At 42.4% G+C, this 20,812-nt stretch overlaps 1 protein-coding gene across 1 annotated transcript in view; it reads left to right on the forward strand.

The window, feature by feature from the left end:
• Positions 1-20,812, forward strand: part of lrp2a (low density lipoprotein receptor-related protein 2a) — a 47,424-nt gene that overhangs the window by 21,827 nt on the left and 4,785 nt on the right. The window contains 40 exon segments of the mRNA XM_068571799.1: positions 7-184; positions 435-563; positions 1,416-1,582; positions 1,755-1,898; positions 2,090-2,199; positions 2,735-2,912; positions 3,060-3,273; positions 3,357-3,596; positions 3,721-3,909; positions 4,451-5,383; positions 5,514-5,679; positions 5,762-5,920; positions 6,020-6,309; positions 6,425-6,625; positions 6,878-6,904; positions 7,015-7,050; positions 7,132-7,374; positions 7,474-7,599; positions 8,242-8,361; positions 8,921-9,052; positions 9,878-10,079; positions 10,368-10,663; positions 11,096-11,762; positions 12,385-12,555; positions 12,646-12,869; positions 13,051-13,228; positions 14,369-14,565; positions 14,723-14,968; positions 15,115-15,243; positions 16,824-16,943; positions 17,648-17,764; positions 18,183-18,299; positions 18,394-18,531; positions 18,669-18,791; positions 18,910-19,038; positions 19,721-19,852; positions 19,964-20,095; positions 20,174-20,317; positions 20,393-20,558; positions 20,645-20,773. Of these exon segments, the coding sequence (XP_068427900.1) occupies positions 7-184; positions 435-563; positions 1,416-1,582; positions 1,755-1,898; positions 2,090-2,199; positions 2,735-2,912; positions 3,060-3,273; positions 3,357-3,596; positions 3,721-3,909; positions 4,451-5,383; positions 5,514-5,679; positions 5,762-5,920; positions 6,020-6,309; positions 6,425-6,625; positions 6,878-6,904; positions 7,015-7,050; positions 7,132-7,374; positions 7,474-7,599; positions 8,242-8,361; positions 8,921-9,052; positions 9,878-10,079; positions 10,368-10,663; positions 11,096-11,762; positions 12,385-12,555; positions 12,646-12,869; positions 13,051-13,228; positions 14,369-14,565; positions 14,723-14,968; positions 15,115-15,243; positions 16,824-16,943; positions 17,648-17,764; positions 18,183-18,299; positions 18,394-18,531; positions 18,669-18,791; positions 18,910-19,038; positions 19,721-19,852; positions 19,964-20,095; positions 20,174-20,317; positions 20,393-20,558; positions 20,645-20,773 (7,739 nt within the window).

The raw sequence follows: 20,812 nt of genomic DNA on the forward strand, positions 1-20,812 counted from the left end.
GAAAAGGTACTGCAACATCCCCACGCAATTACCATTTTTGAGGATTTTGTGTATTGGACCGACAGATACATCAACCGTGTGATGCGAGCCCATAAGTGGCATGGGGAGAACCAGACAGTGATGCTTTTCAACCTTCCACAGCCCATGGGTCTGGTGGCAGTACACCCAGCCAGGCAGCCTGCAAGTAAGGCAAATATATTTTATATCAAAAAATCTTTGTTACATGAGTATTAGCTGATGTTGACCATTGCGTTGGTCAACATCAATAGGTTTGGTAGTTCTTGCACATTGGTAATGATGCCAATATACAGCAGGTTTTTGTTTTGTTATTACATTTAAGAACAATTCAAGATAACCTGTGAAGATCATTCTGCTGACTCTTTGTGGGTATGCGTGTGTGTTTGTGTGTTAATGTGTGGTTTGAAAATTCTTAGGTGAAAATCACTGCTTGGGGAGTCCCTGTACTCATATCTGTCTGCTTTCTGCTGTGGGACCGAGGTACTACTCGTGTGCCTGCCCCTCAGGCTGGACACTGGCAGCAGACCAAATCACCTGCACCAGAGGTATGCATCCTGCCAAATGGAGGAAAACACTCATCACTCAGTTTGATGAAAAAGGAAGTTGGGTCAGATGCAGTTGATAAGTACTTACCTGGTCTTCATCTTAGCTGTGGTTATTGTTGTAAATAGCAAACCTGTTATTGTGGAAACTATGGTTTTGGCGTGCTTTATTTTCAGGATCTCAATGTAGGTATGAGGACAAATCTTTTAAAAAAAACACACACTTTGTATTATAGATCGCTCCAGGTCCTTGTCAACAGTCTTTCATTTGAATTCTCTTGTAAACTGTTATTCCAGTCATAAATATTAAGAATCATATAAGCATGTCTTTCAAGGTCTAAAGGAGACAAGGGATCTTTAATTCAAAGCCCAAGGAGTCCACCTTAGGTCAAAAGCTTAACTCATCTCAGGTTTCAGTCCATCAAGCCAAGCAGAACACATTCTCCCCCTGAGGCCAACAATTATCCAAGAATGAAAATGCCCCACAACCATTTGTCAATTATAATCACTGATGACAAAGCGAATCAGATTGGTGAGGCAACTTTCACCAGTCAATCTGCTTTATAGATAAAAGTTAGATCAGAATCCTTATTTTGCACAAGGTTTTTATACACTGAAAGAAACTTTTAGCTTTGGATTATCGTTGGCTAAATTCATATCCAGGAAACATGGTTTCCTGGCTTTGTTTTAGAATTTATTATGTAACTTTGAAAGTTCAAGGAAATTCATAGCCTTGAGGACAATATTTAGGGTATGAGTATTCTGTCAAAATGACTGAATGTAGCTTTTGGTTTTCTGTTTTACTGTAGGAACATCAGTTTGTAAATGTATTTTACATTTTGTTTTTTCATGTAGTTGAGGATCCTTTCCTGGTGGTTGTAAGAGACAGCATCATCTATGGCATTTCCTTGAACCCAGATGACAAGAGTAACAATGCTATGGTCCCAATTGCTGGGCTTCAGAATGGCTATGATGTTGACTTTGATGACAACGAACAGACCATCTACTGGGTGGAGCACCCGGTAAGTTACTGTCCTGTCACAGTTCAGTTCAGAACTTTAAGATTTTGGTTAATGGTAAAATTAAATCATTAAAACTCAAGTAAAACATTTCTGGAAATTATAACGCAAGATTTACTTAACACATCCTTATTTAGCAGTGTTTGACATGACTCTGTGTTCCTTTGTTCATCAGGGTGAGATCCACAGGGTGAAGTCAGATGGTACTAACAGGACAGAGTTTGCCCCAGCTGCCATCCTTGGCTCCCCTGTTGGCATGGCCTTGGACTGGATAACAGAAAACTTGTACTACACCAATCCAACTACACAGTCTATTGAGGTAAGACACATATTACTATGTCCTGTTGTAGTTTTTTTCACTGTCACTGACTTTCATTTGAACTCAGATACATATATTTGTTGTGATTGCCCTTGAAATAAGAAAACAGAAAATAAGTGTGAATAAGGGCAGTGTCACAACACAGCAATGCCCTACAATAATTGCACATGTTTGTGTTTGTGTTCGGCCAGGTTTTGAAGTTGAGAGGACAGGTACAGTATAGGAAAACTCTAATCACAAATAACGGCTCTCCAACTGGTGCTGGCAGTCCCGTTGGCATCGCAGTGGACCCAGCACGTGGGTAAGCCCCATTTAACACACGACTGGCACAGCCACTCATCCCCAAAGCTACTGAGCTCTAACGGCCTTCTCATCGCCATCTGCACTGCCTCCAGAGAGAACTCAAACCAATGTTACTGAATACCACACTGCACACTTCAAACCCCGCCAATGTCCAATAATGTACAATTAAGAAACAATAAAGACATTTCTAAACCATCACTTCTCACTCCAATGTGAAAAGATTCCACCTCTGATTTTGGTTAATATGACCAAAATCACTGTAGCAAGAATTTCATTATTTAACTCAGGTATGATCTGGATCTCTGTAGGTTTGGTTTTATTCAACTATATACAATTCTGGTATTGTGAGTTCCTGAAAAATGAAGAAATTTGGAAATTAAAGATTTTCACTCAAGAGGGACAATTTGCATCTCAATGGTTTGACTATAAAATATATGTACTCCTATTAAAAAGTATTAAGCATAGAGATCTATGATCAAATTATAAATGTCTGAGACACAAAACTTTACCTTCATTCTTAAATGTCTTCTCAGCAAACTGTACTGGACAGACCAGGGAACAGAGAGCGGCATTCCTGCCAAGGTGGCATCTGCAGACATGGATGGCTTAAACCCTGTCACCTTGTTCACCAACAACCTCGATCATATTGAGTTCCTCACAGTGGACATCCAAGAGAACAAACTGTACTGGGCTGTTACAAGCACTGGCATGGTGGGTCTTCACTTTTAGCTCCCATTGAACCCCATTTGTTCATTCTACTGGTATATGGTTCTCAAAGATAATATGATATGCACCTATGTAATTTTGGTAATCATACCTTCCACATTTGATTGACTGTCTGGCATATGATCTCCACAGATTGAGCGCGGGGATTCAGATGGGAGTAACCGCATCACCATAGTGACAGGCCTGTCTCACCCCTGGGGTGTGTCTGTCTATCAAAACTACCTCTTCTTCACTGACCGTAACTTTGAGGTCATAGAGCGTGTGGACAAGTCTACGGGTGCCAACAGGGTTGTGTTGCGAGACAACGTTTCTGGGCTCAGAGGTCTAAAAGTGCATAACCGAGATAGTGAGTAACACAAGGAGACATCATCCTCATTCACTGCTGTCTGTGTTTTTGTTTATCACACCATATTCTCTCCACAAACGCAGCTTCTGCAGGTACTTCCAATGGCTGCACCAACAATATGGGAGTGTGTGAGCAACTCTGCCTGCCTCGGACACAGGGTCTGTTTACCTGTGCATGTGCCACGGGTTTTAAACTCAATGCTGACAACAGAACTTGCGCTCCCTATCAGTCCTATGTCGTCATCTCCACTCTGTCCGCAATCAAAGGCTTCAGTCTGGAAGGGACAGACCACTCTGAAGCCATGGTGCCTGTGGCTGGTAGAGGTCAGTAATTCTCATAAACTATAGAATACATTTATTTGAGTTTTTGAGTAAATTTAAGTCTGCAAATAAAAAAAGGATTTGAAGTACAATAATGGCATCTAATGACTGGATTCACCTCCTGCAGGCCGTAATGCTTTACATGTTGATGTACACATGGCTTCTGGTTTCATCTACTGGTGTGACTTCAGCAGCACTGTGGCGTCACAAAACGGGGTCAGGCGGATTAAGCCAGATGGCTCAGGATTACACGGTGTAGTAACATCTGGAATAGGACGCAACGGGATACGAGGCATTGCTGTCGACTGGGCTGCAGGTATGTTGTTCATTTCCATGTTAAAAAAAACATTCTAATTATGTGCTTAAATTCTACATCCTTTACATCACTGACTTAAATTACTTTTGCATCTGCAACACCCCTCATTTTCCCACTATGTCTTCATAGTGGAAAAATGTTTGATCTGAATAAATACACTGCTCTTTATCTGTTGACAAAGTAAACCAGAAAACCGAGCCTGGTAGAGTTCAGAGAACACCATGCCAAACTACTGTTATTATCAAGGACAAGGAGATCAGTCCCAGACAGCAGACAGGAATAATGATTTAGTTACCTAGTTTTGGAAAGAAAGACAGCTGCAGGTAGGACAATCTGTGTCCTTGTTACTCATTCATAATTGCGTCACTCTTAGTTAAGGCATAACAGAAAGTCTGATGTGTATCAATAACACCATTGTAATGTTAGCCAGTAACATTTCCACTTAAATTGTGAACTATCATACTTAGCAGTTTTCGATTGTTGGCGTCATGCTCTCAAAACTGCTAATTTAAACACTGGGCTTACTGGTATCTTTCCTCAGGGAACCTGTATTTCACCAATGCTTTCCTAACTGAGACATATGTGGAGGTGCTCCGCCTCAACACCAATTTCCGCAGAGTACTGCTGAAGACCCAGGTGGACATGCCACGGCACATCGTGGTGGACCCCAAAAACAGATACTTGTTCTGGGCAGATTATGGTCAGAACCCCAAAATTGAGCGAGCACTCTTGGATTGCACCAATCGCACAATTTTAGTGTCATCAGGGATCATTACTCCACGAGGTCTCGCTCTGGACTGGCAAACTGGTTATGTCTACTGGGTAGATGACTCTTTGGATATGATTGCCCGAGTCCACCCTCAAGGAGGGGAGACAGAAATCATCCGGTATGGCAGTCGCTACCCAACTCCTTATGGAATTGCAGTGTTTGAGAGTAGTATCATTTGGGTGGACAGAAACCTGAAGAAGGTATTCCAAGCAAGCAAACAGCCTGGCAGCACAGAGCAGCCTGCCGTCATCAGAGACAACGTCAACATGCTGAGGGACGTTGCCATCTTTGACCAGCGAACCCAGCCTACCACTACTGAGGAGCTGAACAACAACCCCTGCAAAGAAGCTAATGGAGGCTGTGCCCACTTCTGCTTCGCCTATCCAGGTTCTGGCTCAGGTAGCCAGAACAAGAAATGCAGCTGCGCTTTCGGTAATCTTGCAGCAGATAACGAGAGCTGTGTGGTTTCAAGGGATGATTATCTCATCTACACAACTGAGAGCACTGTGCGCAGCCTGCGCCTTGACCCCGAGGACCACGCATTGCCCTTTCCAGTGGTCAATGTGCCACGTACATCAGTGGCACTGGATTTCGATCTCACAGACAGGAGGATCTACTTCACACAGAGCTCAGGTGCAGGAGCAAGCAAGATCAGCTACATCAGCCTGTCCTCCCCCACATCAGCTCCTATAGCGGTGGCTTCAGGTAGCTTTTGCACTTGCACTACACATACACTTTTATTTATTCCTCTTTAATGACCTTTTAACCTTTTATGGATGTAGCATTTGACACCAGTGGTATTGCTGATGTTTCTTTTGTCCCTGTTTTTGCACAGATCTCGGGGCTCCCGATGGCATCGCTTATGACTGGATAAACAAAAGAATTTACTACAGTGACTACGTAAACCAGAGCATCAGCTCCATGTCTGTGGACGGCTCTCAAAGGACTATTATTGCCCATGTGTCCAGGCCAAGGGCTATCATGTTGGATCCCTGCAGAGGGTAAGACTCGCACAACAAGCACTCTCTATGTTCATTAGTTTAAACTAAGATTTAAAAAATAAAATCCCTTCTTGTTCCACAGATACATGTATTGGACAGACTGGGGAACCCATGCAAAGATTGAGCGTGCAACTTTGGGTGGAAATTTCAGAACAGAGATTGTGAACAGCAGTCTTGTGTGGCCCAATGGACTGACCCTGGACTATGAAGAAGAGAGACTCTATTGGGCAGATGCCAGCTTGTAAGATCTGAAAGATTTCATTGTTATAATATATACATAAATTAAATTTGATCACCATGCCAAACTACTGTTATTATCATTATTTTGCTCTGCCATCAGACAGAAGATTGAGCGGTCCTCTCTCACCGGGTCCAATCGGGAAGTCATCATCAGCACAGCCATCTACCCTTTTGCTATGACTATGTTTGGCCAGTTCATCTATTGGACTGACTGGAACACACGCAGCATCTATCAGGCCAACAAGCATGACGGTTCTGGCCAGAGGGTCATGATTCAAAACCTACCATCTCGGCCAATGGATGTCCATGTTCTGGCCAGCAGGAAACAGCAGCAGTGTGACAGTCCATGCCAGCAGTTTAATGGAGGCTGCAGCCACGTCTGCACACCAGGTACCAGCAGTTTTATACTGTCCCTTTTTGTTTTTCAGCATAATATTGCTTTAGTGCAGTCATTAAAAACCCCAACTAATTGTCTAAACTGTTCTATGCAATATTTTCTTATTAGGGCCCAACGGAGCTGAGTGTCAGTGTCCCTCAGAGGGCCGCTGGTACCTGGCTGAAAACAAGCACTGTGTCCCTGATAATGGGACTCGCTGCCAGCCAGGCCAGTTTACCTGTATGAATGGCCGCTGTATTCGTGCCCAGTGGAAATGTGACAATGATAATGACTGTGGAGATGGCAGCGACGAGTTGGAGAGAGTCTGTGGTAGGATGTTCTTAAAAGAGCTGGCATTGACTCTATTCTTTATTTAATTTTCTTCCTTGTTTATGTCTTCTAAAATTAGCTCAAATGATCTAGAATTAACTTAATATTAGCCTTAGTAATTGTTATAGAGCCCTTACACCTCCTGCATGAGTGAATCACAACATCTCTTCTCTATTAAATGCAATTTTCATCTTTTACCCTCACTAATACTAACAAGTTATGTGTTTCTGCTTTAACAAAATTCCTTTTTAGGATCTAAACCTGACTTCAACTATGTTGGTGTGTATACGTGCACTTCGTGATTAAGTTTCCAATAACATGCACCTAATTCCTCAGTCATAAAACTAACACTAACAATTGAATCAATGTCCTTATATCTTTGCATGCAGTCCCACAGCTGCTGTCATCCTTTATTGCCTTGTCAGGTAAAATGAGCTTCCACTGCATGTGTATTCAGGCCACTGCCAAGGCCAGAGTTCTAACATGTTTTTGACTCTGATTTGCAGCCTTCCACACCTGTGAGCCAACAGTGTTTACTTGTGGCAATGGGCGATGTGTGCCTTACCATTACCGCTGTGACCACTATGACGACTGTGGAGACAACAGTGATGAGGTGAGCTGTCTATTCAGACCGTGTGACCCCAACACAGAGTTCACCTGCAATAATGGGCGCTGCATTGCAAAGGACTACGTATGCAATGGCATCAACAACTGCTATGACAACGGCACCTCTGATGAACAAAACTGCCGTGAGTATACTAAGTTTGACACAGAAACATAGGTAGATGTTAAAGTCAAAGTGGTTATTACTTATAGTTAATGTCAATTCTAACTTCTAATTATTTCAGCGGACAGAACCTGCCAGCCAGAGCAAACAAGATGTCAGTCTACCAACATCTGCATCCCACGTTCATACCTGTGTGATGGAGACAACGACTGTGGGGATATGAGCGATGAGAGCCCTACCCACTGTGGTAAGTTCTGCAAAAAGTGTTAGGATTATTAGAGCTTTTTAGTTATTGAATATATATATATATAATATTCCTGACTATTTTAATAAACACTAAATAGTTTACTCTAAATTGAGAAATAAATTGATATTTCAGGTACTAATAAATCACTATCATTTTGTGTCATGGTTGACAGGTGTAGTGTAATTTTCACATCTATTGTTGCTTCTCAACATTATTAAAATATGCTGCTATGGCTATTTTTGTATTATTGAGGGACCTGCACAGTGCATTAATGTCACACATAGCTAAAAGTAAATAAAATGCACCGGGTATTGAATAGGGAATGATTTGTATGATTGTAAACAGCCTTATACAGTCTGTTCAATGCATGACATTGATAATACACTCTCTCACAATCACCTTTACAAAACTGAAAGAGTTTTACAGATAAAATTATATTAGACATTAAAAACACTTAAAACAATTAAAAACACTACCCTGTCCTGGTAAAACAGTATTTAAATCTACTTAAAGTTCTAATAAAGATGATATAAAACAGTAAGAAACAGATCAGTCTTTACCCCACCCCCAGTCATTAGCATAAGATTCCCAGACTGACAAATCCTCCAAGTGGTTTCATGTTTTTCCACGTCCTCTACATAGCTGCATCCACATGTTCCCAGACCGAGTTCCGTTGCTCAAGCGGTCGCTGCATCCCCGCCCACTGGTACTGTGATGGAGGGGCTGACTGTGCTGACGGCTCTGATGAACCCCTCTCCTGCAGTGAGTGTCGCACAACGCTCTCACCCCCAAACTGGGCCTGTTGGCTTTGTATGTCTGCCACCTCCCCATTATCAGCTGCCCGGTTATTGTGTGTTTGTGTCCGCCCATCTGCATCTGTGTGCTGGTGTGAGAGAGTGCTGTGAGTGATGTAGCGGAGAGTGCGAGTCAGTGGTGTATTTCTTTGTTGATGATGTGGTCAGTCAGGCCTCCTATTGTGCGCTGCATTCCTCTGTGGTGACGCCCCTTAGTGTCCTCTGACAAACAGCACCTCCCCCTCCCTTTGTCCACCAGGGGTTACAGAGCCTCACTTTGGCTTTTGTTTAGATAGCTCACCATGCATGGGAATGTAGAGTTGCCATGACTATTTTTAAAGCCTTGCCAATGCTGTGTTGTGTCTTGCTAAATAAGTGGGGGAAGCACCTGAGTTAAGTGGAAATCACAAAAATTAAAAAAAAGGATGATAATTTATGATGAATATAAATAATTAGGCAAAAGATATTGAAACACAATATTGTGCTCGCTTATCTGCAATGTAATGTTATGTGATTTGTCTCTGCAGCCACACTAGTCAGAACGTGCAACACAGATCAGTTTCGCTGTGATGATGGCAGGTGCATTGCCTCATCCTGGATCTGTGATGGGGACAACGACTGTGGCGACATGAGTGACGAAGACCAGAGGCATAACTGCGGTAGGCATTCTTTCATTAGCTCTTATGCTTTCTCTCCTTCCTTCTCTTGGTCCTCATCCTTTTCTGCATCTACCTACTTGTTCATCTCCTCCGCTTGTGGCCCGTCTTCTTGTTCCCCATCTCTTCTCCATTTTGCCCCCTCCTGCTTCCCTTATCCTCTCGTTATTCAGGACGTTAATGGATTAGGATACAAACCACTGGGGGACTGTTGTGTGGGAGACACTGGCACTCAGTGCCATCTTAGTATCCTGTCGAAGTTCTTCAATCTAAGGAGTTGACATTCCTGATTTCTCCTGCCTCACTCGTTACTTTGTGCATGTCTCCTTTCTCTGGCTTCCTGGCTCAGAGTGGATCAAGACTCGTATGTCTCACCAATGTGTGCTCCAACAATAAGATGCCTGAAGCTAAAGACTTCAGCACTGCCTGAGCCTCTGTAGGAGACTCACTTCAAACAATGTGGATCAATCTCATTAGATGGATAAACAATTTGAAGTCATGGCTGCTTGTTTTGAAATACAGTTTGGAATCTTTGGATTGGCAAAAATGCAGGTAGACATTGGGTCATCACTAGGGCTGTCCTCAAACAAAGAAATTCTTCGTTGACTAACACAAATCTATTAGTTGATTTAATCAAGAGATCTGGAAATTTTCTTTGTGCTTCTATTCAAAGAATCACACATAAGCACCACTTAAAGTTTTGCGTATACCAGGGATGTGCTTATACTTTCTCAATCGACTAAAAGCTGAGACCAATCGAGTAAAGTGAAACTGAACATTAATTTGTTTCTTGTAATTTCCTCTGACTTATTTTTTGTTGTATTCCAGGCAATCGCACATGTTCAAGTGCAGAGTTCACCTGCGTGAACAACCAACCACCTCAGCGGAAATGTATCCCACGTGACTGGGTGTGTGATGGAGACGCAGACTGTGCAGATGCATTAGATGAACATCAAAACTGTTCACGCAGATCCTGTGGTATCAATGAGTTCAGCTGTAGCAACGGCCTCTGTATACGCAGCTCCTACAGGTTAGAAAAATGTACTCTTTTGAAATATCATTACATTTCATTTAGCTGACACTTTTACCCAAAGCGACTTACAATAAGTGCATTCAACCATGAGGACAAACTGCTATCAATAAGTGTTACTAAAGTGCTACTACGGTGCTACTTTCCCCATTAAAGGTATGAATGAGGTGTATAAAGATGTGTTTGTAGTTTGCAACGAAAGATGTAGAGACTTTCTGCTGTCCACATCTGTCATCAGTCTATCTTGCAATTTGAGTGCATCTTTTGTGGCCTGTCGTCTAAAATCAGGTGTGATCGGCGTAATGACTGTGGGGACAGCAGTGACGAGCAGAGCTGCACGTACCAGCCGTGTCAGCAACACCAGTTTACCTGCCAGAATGGCCGCTGCGTGTCTCATGACTTTGTCTGCGATGGCGACAATGATTGTGGGGATGAGTCCGATGAGTTGGAGCACACGTGCCACACACCAGCACCCACCTGCCCACCTGGAGAGTTCAGATGTGACAACGGACACTGTATCCCTCTGATGCAGGTGTGTGACAGAAACGACGACTGCTCTGACAACAGCGATGAGAAGGGATGCGGTGAGTGTAAAGAGGTTTTCAAACTAGTTCAAGTAATTGTGCCATCAATAGATCGTTTTTACCCTTTCAGTTTTTTTCAGTGTTTGCCTCCATTTGTGTTCCTCCAGCTTTTGCATGCTTCCTCTATAGGGGATCTTTCAAAGACATGCTGAAGGCAATGTGGAGAAACAGAGAAATACAACCACAAATAGTTAACAACAAAATAAGATTATAATGGAGCTTATACAAATTAACAAATAAAAATGCTGCATTTAGATAATGTACAGCAATTTACAAAGAAGATATGGCGTATAGCATTATCATTACATATAACTATTTAATCGAATAAGACACAAATTATACAGTTTATAATCTTAGTTTTCTTTCTCTTTAGTTAGATTAGACTAGACATTTTCAATAATTGTTTTATTATTATGCTTCTGTTTTTTGCAGGTGTCAATGAATGCACAGAACCATCAATCCATCACTGTGATCACAATTGCACGGACACACCCACCAGTTTCATCTGCACCTGTCGCCCCGGCCACCGCCTCATGTCTGACAGCAAAACGTGTGACGACATTGATGAGTGTGCAGAGACACCAAGCGTGTGCAGCCAGGTCTGTGAGAACACCATCGGCTCTTACATGTGTAAGTGTGCCCCGGGATTTCTCCGAGAGCCTGACGGCCACAGCTGCCGTCAGAACAGTGACATCTCACCCTACCTCATCTTCAGCAACCGCTATTACCTTAGGAACCTATCAACAGACGGACAAGCCTACTCTCTGATCCTGCAGGGCCTGACCAGTGTGGTGGCCCTGGACTTTGACCGTGTCGACAAGCATCTTTATTGGATTGATGTGAGCCGTAGAGTGATTGAGAGGATGTCCTTCACTGGCGGTAACAGAGAGGTGGTGGTCAATGGAGTTCCGCATGGGGAAGGCCTTGCAGTTGACTGGGTAGCTAGAAAACTTTACTGGGTGGACAGCTTCTTGGATTGTCTCAAAGTGTCTGAACTGGATGGTCGATTTGTGAAGAAACTGGCTGAAGACTGCGTTGATGCCAACAACACGTACTGCTTTGAAAATCCCAGAGCCATTGTGTTGCATCCCAAATACGGGTGAGTCAAAGGCACGGAGGAATTAAGTGTTGTGATTGAGCTGGACCAACATATCAGCAGGCAATATTATTGGCTGGGCTGCTACTGTTGCTTATCACGATATGTTGGTACCGGTGTATTGTGTACAGTGTGGGTGGTCTAAAATATGTTGTAGTGCAGTAAGTTGCAGAAGTAAATGTTTTAAAGGCAGAATAATGATGCATATTTTCCTTGTGTTGATTACATTTTAGCATTGTTATTTTTTAATGGTAACTCTTTCCTTTAATGTGTTACCTATTATAGGGAAATACAGACAAAATAGACAAAAGCTTTGAGATGAATATGTTAATTACAGCATCTGTGTAAAATGTTGCCATATTATTGCCACTGTCATCTTAGCCTGCTTTTATCTGATATCTTTAACAACCAAATTTGAGGTATCCTTGTCAGAAAGAATTGAAAAATATGATTAATTATCTGTCAGTTTCTAGATACTGTAAAACTGTTTCTTAAATACAGTATTCATCTGTCTCTTTCTCACACTAAGTCACATGATTGAAAAGCTTTAGTTCAGATGTACAGATGCTCTCTTCTTCAGATATAATAGATGTCATCTAAAGTTGCTGTCTTGGCTATCCGTTAGATTTGTATACTGGACAGACTGGGGAGACAAAGCCTTTATAGGTCGTGTTGGAATGGATGGATCCAACAAAGCAGCTATCATCACCACCAAGATAGAGTGGCCCAACGGGATCACGATCGACTACACCAATGACAAGCTCTACTGGTCGGACGCTCACCTCAGTTACATAGAGTAGGTACATTTATCAGAAAATGATCACACTGTTCTTTACCACAGTAATTACAGTGAGACTTGTAACTTTTTTTAAAAATCTTTTACCAGATACTCTGATTTGGATGGTCAACACAGACACACAGTGTATGATGGAGATTTGCCTCACCCATTTGCCCTGACTGTGTTCGAGGACTTTGTGTACTGGACTGATTGGAACACACGCTCAGTGGAGAAGGGAAACAAATACGACGGATCTGGGCGGCAGGCCCTGGTTAACACCACTCACAGACCATTTGACATCCATGTGTGTCATCCTTACAGACAGCCCATTGGTGAGTGCAAAACTCAAAATCCTGTGTCCAAGAGCTTTTAGTTGTTTCTTATCTCGACATGTGGTCCTTAAGTTGATTTAAGTGCAGGTGATTGACCACACGCAGAACAATACATGGCCTGAATTAGCCAAACTGTGGTGAATTGAGATTATTTGACCGACTGTGGCTCTTCCTCTGACAGTCAACAATCCTTGTGCTGTGAACAATGGTGGCTGTTCTCACCTATGCCTTATCCGTCATGCGGGGCGGGACCACACCTGTGAGTGTCCCGACCATTTCCTGACGGTCCAAATTGGAGGTGTGACCCGATGCCTTCCCATGTGCAGCAGCACCCAGTACAGATGTACTAACAATGAACGGTTTGTCAAATGTTCTTTTTGTGCTGTGCCTTGTGATCTTTTTATGTGATGACTAGCATTTTATCAGTAGAACGTTGTTAAACTGGCAAGATACATTAGTGGGACAATCATGAACAAATTAGACCACTATTAGGATGACTGGTTGTTTTTATCTCATGCCAGGAGTTTTGTTTGATCGAACTTGAGACCAGATTTCTTAAAATTACTCTTCTATCACAACAAGACTTGTGCTACTTGGCAAAACCTTGTGCAATTTTTATCTTCTCCTTTATTAAGTAAGAAGAAAATGCTGTACCCTTGCTCCATTCATCATCTGTAATTTTTATAAGGAAATTTACAGTGAAGCTCTGTTTGCTCTCTTTTCTATGGAAAACAGCGCCTCCTGCTGTTTGTTTATATAAATATACACGTGTAAACAAATATGTAGTAATACAAAATTAGGAATTTATCAGCGTTAATACACTGCCTGGCCCAAAACAAAGTCACCACCTGGATTTAACTACTGCCTCCTGTACAGGTCTGTGTGGCAGTGCTATGATCTGGGTTGCTGCAGTTGCTCAGGTTTAGGTTCAGCAACAACCAGGTTCAGCAATGACCAGGTTATTCCATCAATGGATTTTTTTCTTCCCTGATGGCACGGGCATATTCCAAGATGACAATGCCAGGATTCATCGGGCTCAAATTGTGAAAGAGTGGTTTAGGGAGTATGAGACATCATTTTCACACATGGAGTCCAGACCTTAACCCCATTGAGAATCTTTAGGATGTGCCGGAGAAGGCTTTGCGAAGAGGTCAGACTCTATCATCATTATTACAAGATCTTGGTAAAAAATGAATGCACCACTGGATGAAAATAAATCTTGTGACATTGCAGAAGCTTATCGAAACAATGCCACAGTGAATATGTGCCGTAATCAAAGCTAAAGGCGGTCTACAAAATATTAGCGTGTAACCTTTTTTTTGGTGGTGACTTTTTTTTTGGCCAGGCAGTGTAGTTACATGGTTAATTTGTATGCACATTTACATTTTTGCAGCTTTTTTATTAAGTTAGTTATGTAGTCGATATAATGACTTTAGGAGTCACAGAAAACATTTTGTGCAACACACAGAACATTTTTCGCCCTACCTCTTCTTTAACAGATGTATTCCTATCTGGTGGAAATGTGATGGTCAGAGGGACTGCAGAGACGGCTCAGACGAGCCTTCCACCTGTCCGGCTCGTCACTGCAGGCTCGGCCAGTTTCAGTGCAATGATGGAAACTGCACTAGTCCCCGCTTTCTGTGCAACAGCAACCAGGACTGCCACGATGGCTCAGATGAAGACATTGTGCTGTGTGGTGGGTTGTATTATCTTAACCGACTCATTTTAATTCATATTATTAATTTCTCAAAAATGTCACGCTTCCTTTAAGCTTCTCAGTAGTCTCTGTTTTTGTCTTATGTCTTCATATAAAAACTTATACGGGTCAATTGATGGACTTGTCTTCCCTCTAGCGACCCACCAATGTGAAACCCACCAATGGCAGTGTGCAAATAAGCGATGTATACCGGAGTCATGGCAGTGTGACGGCGAGGACGACTGTGGGGATCAGTCTGACGAGAACCCTGCCCACTGCTCCACCAGGACTTGCCGCCCTGGACAGTTCAAGTGCCGAAATGGACGCTGCATTCCCCAGAGCTGGAAATGTGATGTTGATGATGATTGTGGTGACAACTCTGATGAACCGTTGGAGGAGTGCAGTAAGTAATACACAGTTTTGTCAACCTTTTTTCTTTTCATTAGTCATGGGTCTTTCCTTAAAAGTACTTCTTTACAAGGATTGGAATCTGAGTTGCACTAGTCTCTGTCTTCTTCACTTCATAACTTGTGTTTTTTTTCTCCTCAGTGGGACCAGAACATCGATGTGACAACCACACAGAGTTTGACTGCAAGACCAACTACCGCTGTGTGCCACTGTGGTCTGTTTGCAACGGCAACAACGACTGCAGAGACAACAGTGATGAGCAGAACTGTGGTGAGTCTGCGACAACCATCCTTCAGACAGAACTGAGGTCCAGTTTGCATCTGGACACTGGGATGAAGACTGTTTGTTATTAGGATTGAATATGCCCCAAAACTTTATGTTAAAGCTTCAGTGTATTATGTATTATTTATCACATTTATGATTTCAGAGATCTCAGAAGATTAAACACTTTGCAACGTAGAAACAAGGTTATGTGTTCAAGGAGTGAGTGAAGGGCAATTAGCCAACACCTCAGCCTCCTGTGGAACATTACACAGTGAGGTAGTGGGAGGTGCTGATGGAGAAGGTCTCACCACTCACCCTCCCCCACCATTTGCTTCTCCCGAAGAGCACTACAGATTTATGAGCTGTCTGGTGGTATGAGTCTACGTGTGTGTGTGTGTGTGTGTGTGTGTGTGTGTGTGTGTGTGTGTGTGTGTGTGTGTGTGTGAGTGTGCGTGCGCGCGTGTGTCTGTGTGTGTTGTTGCTCTGTCCTTGCGTGGGGGCAGGGTTCACACAAGTCTCTTTGTACTTTGATATGATCCAAACACCCTTGCCGCGGCCCTCCCGTCTCTTATCGGAGGCCCTGACTCCATTAGTGTCATGCCAGCGCAGGATGGGAGATCAGTGCTAATCTTCCTATAAGAATGTAGCAGATGGGCCAGGTGGAGGGCTACGAGGGCAAGACTAGCTAACACAGCACTATCTTTGACCCCCAGCATTGTGTGTTAGAGACGGCTCAGACCAGCTCTCCTCCTCTCCTCTCCCGTCTGTGCTTCTCATCTCCTGCAGTCTTATCCTCTCCAGACACACACTGCATGAATAGAGTTCACTGATCTGTCTGCGGTGCGCTGCTCTTCTCCCTTTATGACTATTACAGTTTAATTAAAAAACAAGATGCCTTTAATTTCAAACATTGTCATCATGACTTAATAGCCTGAACATTTTGAGGCATAATGTGCTGCTCTAATAAATAAAAATAACCTACTGGAACATCATCATCTTTTCATGTTTGTATTAATCCTGAATGGCAATATGTCATACTGAGAGGTGATATTAGAAACATGTTTTACAGAAGTTCAAAATGCGCACGTAATAAACTGGCAACAAAGTACATTTGATCCAGCCACCACCAATGTCATTTTAGAGAACATCTAAATTTGGTTATTTGTGTCTTCTTAAAAAAAGTTATGTTTGATGTGAGCGACGCATATTGTGTATTTGCATGCGTACGAAATGTGCTATATGAATAAATGTTGACTTGCCTAAATCGCAAAAATGTATACTACCTAAAAGACTGAGCCAGTGCATCTAACATATTTAAATTAGCAATTACTTTTATGCTCCCAATTGTATTGTTTTTTTTCAAATATCTCAATGGAGCATCATGTTAAACCTGGGCTTAATATCTTCATTCCAAGCAGCATATGCCTGTTTGAGTTAACAGAATCAAAACTTATCCTCTTCCCCAAAGAGACAGAGAATAGAACCTCAAGATGCTTTTGCAGACCGTTCTTCTGGCTCTTTGTCAGAGCGTGGAAAAAAGTTAATGCTAAACGATGACCAGTTTTATGTACCTGCTCCCTTCTCAGATGAAGTGACCTGTAATCCTAACGGAGACTTCCGCTGTGACAACCAACGCTGCATCCCGCTGAGATGGAGTTGTGACGGGGATGATGACTGCGGGGACAACTCCGATGAACGCAGCTGCAGTGAGTGCTGTTGCATCATCGTTGAGTTGTGTTTACGTACTCATGAAAGTGTGAACAGTGACAAACTGCGTTCATTGTTTTGATGTCACTTAAGTATCTTTTAAGTAGGTTCAGTGGGGGATTTGAGCTCAGCTCTTGTGAATTGTCCAAATGAAAATGGAGTGTTGATGTTAAATAATAGTCCTGCAATCATTTTTTATCAGACAGCTGGGAGGTTTTGTGAGAGGGTCGACACTTCTGCTTGAGTGCTGAGAGAGGTAGTCTTATCAGCTGCTAGAGAAACAGGTCGTCCTCAGCGTGTCAGAGAGAGAGGGAGTGAACAAGTCCGTCACCCTTTGCCCTGGAGAATTTAAACATGTCTGAGAACATGCTAGTTAATAGAGATAATGTAGCTCCTCAAAAGAGCACCAGTGACTGGGGTTAAATCACGGTGGTACCGCTCCCCAACTGCTGTTGTTCTGCTGTTGCCAGGAGAGTTCGTTTCCAGTGAACCCATGAGCTCACTGCAGAGTAACGCTGCACATACTGCCTATCCGTCGAGGTGTTTTTGTCATAATATATATAGAAAAATAATAGATGCCATTTGACAGGTTTGAAAAATTTCAATTAAATATACTCAAGCTTTTTACATCCATCTCTTTGTGTCTGTGTAAATGATTAAGCTTGCATTTGATTGATTACACACTTTTCATGTTTACCCGCAGCTCCACGCTCATGCACAGAGAGTGAGTTTCGTTGTGAAAATCTTCGCTGCATTCCCGACCGCTGGGTCTGTGACCATGACAACGACTGTGAGGACAACTCGGATGAAAGGGACTGTGGTAAGTGGAGGCTCTTTGTTGTCTGGCTGTTTGTGAGTAACGGAGGGCTGCACTAAACAAAGAAGCAATAAAGCGTCACCATTTGAAGAATAAACAGGCAGGACCACCAATAATGAAGCATTCAATAGTAGTTTTTTTATTGATATAACTGAGCGATTTCTTCCGTCCAGTGCTGGTGGAACAGAGAGTGAGCATAACTTTTCTAGACGTTATTCTAGATGAGATACATAACATAAAAGAGTACTTTCCATCGAGAAATAAAGAAAGATATGTGGGGATTTTAGGTGCTGTGAGACTTTTATTCAATGGTCAGTGTGTATTTATCGTTTTCATGAAAAAGAAAGGAAACTAGTGCTCCCCTTTCCATGAGTGGTGTCTATGTGGTGCTTCAGTTTGCGCTGGTTTGACTGTGTTGCAGAGTTGCGGACTTGTCATCCTGGCTACTTCCAGTGTGGCAGTGGACACTGTATCGCTGAGCGCTTCAAATGCGATGGCAACGCCGACTGTCTGGACTTCACAGATGAGACATCTTGTCGTAAGTGTCCTGCATTGAATGTTTTTGCCATGCACTCTTTCAGGACAGTTAGTCAATTGTTGTTGTTTTCTTGTTTTTTATTACTGACTTGCAGCGACCCGCTTTCCCAACGGCACATACTGCCCCTCATTCCTGTTTGAGTGCAAGAACCACGTATGCGTCCAGCCTCATTGGAAATGTGACGGAGACAATGACTGTGGAGATAATTCAGACGAGGAGCTTCACCTGTGCTGTAAGAAGTAACCTAGACATTCAGAAGTGAAGCGCACTTAAAACAAAGCTTGACTAACTCTATTCTCTTACCATGTTTGAGTGAATGTGTTGAACTGTTGCGATGAGGATTTCTTGAGACATTCTGTTCATCTTCAGTGGAAATCCAGTGTGAAGCTCCGTTCCGTTTCCGCTGTGAGAACAACCGCTGCATCTACAGCCACGAGCTGTGTAACTCCATCGATGACTGTGGTGATGGCTCTGATGAGAAACAGGAAAACTGTGAGTTTAATAGTTTGTAACTGATGGTCTCATTTATAATCTTAATCGCATGTCATGTTTTATTTTTTGAACATAAGTCTACAGCATCTCTTGAGTCAATATGTGTCTTCATATCCAGGCCAAAGTCCCACTCATGGACCCTGTTCAGATGATGAGTACAAATGCAGTAACAGACAATGCATCCCTCTGCAGTACGCCTGTGATGACTATGATGACTGTGGAGACCAGTCTGATGAGCTGGGCTGCCGTGAGTAAATTAACAGTAATTTAGTAACGATGATGAATTTTAGTGTGAAAAATATTGTTCTAATCTTACGGGTTTACAAAAACTGCAAAAAGCTTTTCCCACACAATTTACTATGAAAATGCTGCATTAACATTCTTATATGCCTGAAAAGAAGTTTACATTTATTCAATTTAGTTAGCTTAATCAGACCATTTATAATAAGCAACCTTTAACGGGTCATGACATGGTCACAATTCAATACTGATGCATCCAAATAAGTAAACAAGACCATTAGAAAAAGATTGGTTAATTCTATTTAGTTATTATTTAGGCATGTCATCAGTGCCAGCGGGTCGGATTAAGATTGCGGGAAGCCGTTTATTACATTGTTAAAAAAAACTATTTCTTTTTGTTATTTTCATCCTTTTTTTTATTGGTAGTAGGCATCAATCAGACATTTACAGATGATTTTTACACAATTTACTTTTTTGATGATGCTCATTTTAGTTATACTCAAGAATACAATCTTACAACAAGTTAAAATGTATTCTTCAACAAACTTTAATGCAATGAGCCTTATCCTTCATTTGATTTGACTTCAGCTTGACTATTTCTGTCACACGTGACATACTGTCGGTGCTAAACTGTTCATTTCGTAAGGGTCTAGTTTGACATTTATTGTCTTTTTGTATTTTCCGGTCAGACCATGGCAGTGGGCACACGTGCAGCGACAACATCTGTGAACACAACTGTACTGACCTGACGCAGGGAGGCATCCTCTGTTCATGCAGGCACGGCTACACGCCGAGATTGACCGAAAAACACACTTGTGAAGGTAAACGACAAATCAATTAGTCATTCATTGTTTACTTAATCCATTTAAACACAGACACAGAAGTTGATTTTAGTTTTTCTTTTTCTTAATGTCTTCTGCGTTTGGAAACAGATGTGAATGAATGTGAGGTGTACGGCACGTGTCCTCAAGAGTGCAAGAACACGAAGGGCAGCTTCGAGTGTTTTTGCGCTGAAGGTTTTCTCTCTTTTGGTGAGCCGCACGGGACAGAGTGTGCTGCCCAAGGTAAAAGCTTATAATTCACACATAGTAGAAGATTCTTTACAAATGTTCCCTTTTATTAGTGTGTTCATTTATGTACAGGAAACCCACCGGTGCTGCTGTTGCCAGACAACGTCCGCATCCGTCGTTTCAACCTGTCCTCTGAGCAGTATTCAGACTATGTGGACAACGCTGAGCACATCCAAGCTTTGGACTACCAATGGGATCCAGAGGGCCAAGGACTCAGTAAGACGTCTACTTTTTAATGTTTCTGTTGTCAGTTGCAGTTTGGGTGACCATTATCGCCCGATGTATCTATAGGTGTTGTATACTGGACAGTTCTTGGTCGGGGATCTCAGTTTGGCTCCATCAAACGCGCCTACATGACCACATTCAATGATCAAGGCAACAACCCAGTGAAAGAGATGGATCTGAACCTGAGATACATCGCTAATCCTGACGGCATTGCCGTGGACTGGGTTGGCAGGTAATTCACCAACATTATGACTTAACCATTGCAGAAGTTGCTCAAAATGTTGCTTAGTTGCTCAGTATGTATTTATCACCTTTCAGGCACATCTACTGGACAGATTCAGGAACCAATCGAATTGAAGTGGCCAAACTAGATGGGCGGTACAGAAAGTGGTTGATCCACACAGACCTTGACCAGCCTGCTGCTATTGTTGTCAATCCATCACTTGGGTATGAAGCAAATAAAGACTATGTTTACATCTTTAATTA

The sequence above is a fragment of the Clinocottus analis genome, unplaced genomic scaffold (assembly GCF_023055335.1).
Source record: "Clinocottus analis isolate CAN_PGR_092001 unplaced genomic scaffold, fCliAna1.0.p SCAF_12, whole genome shotgun sequence".
In the NCBI taxonomy this organism is placed as follows: domain Eukaryota; kingdom Metazoa; phylum Chordata; class Actinopteri; order Perciformes; family Cottidae; genus Clinocottus; species Clinocottus analis.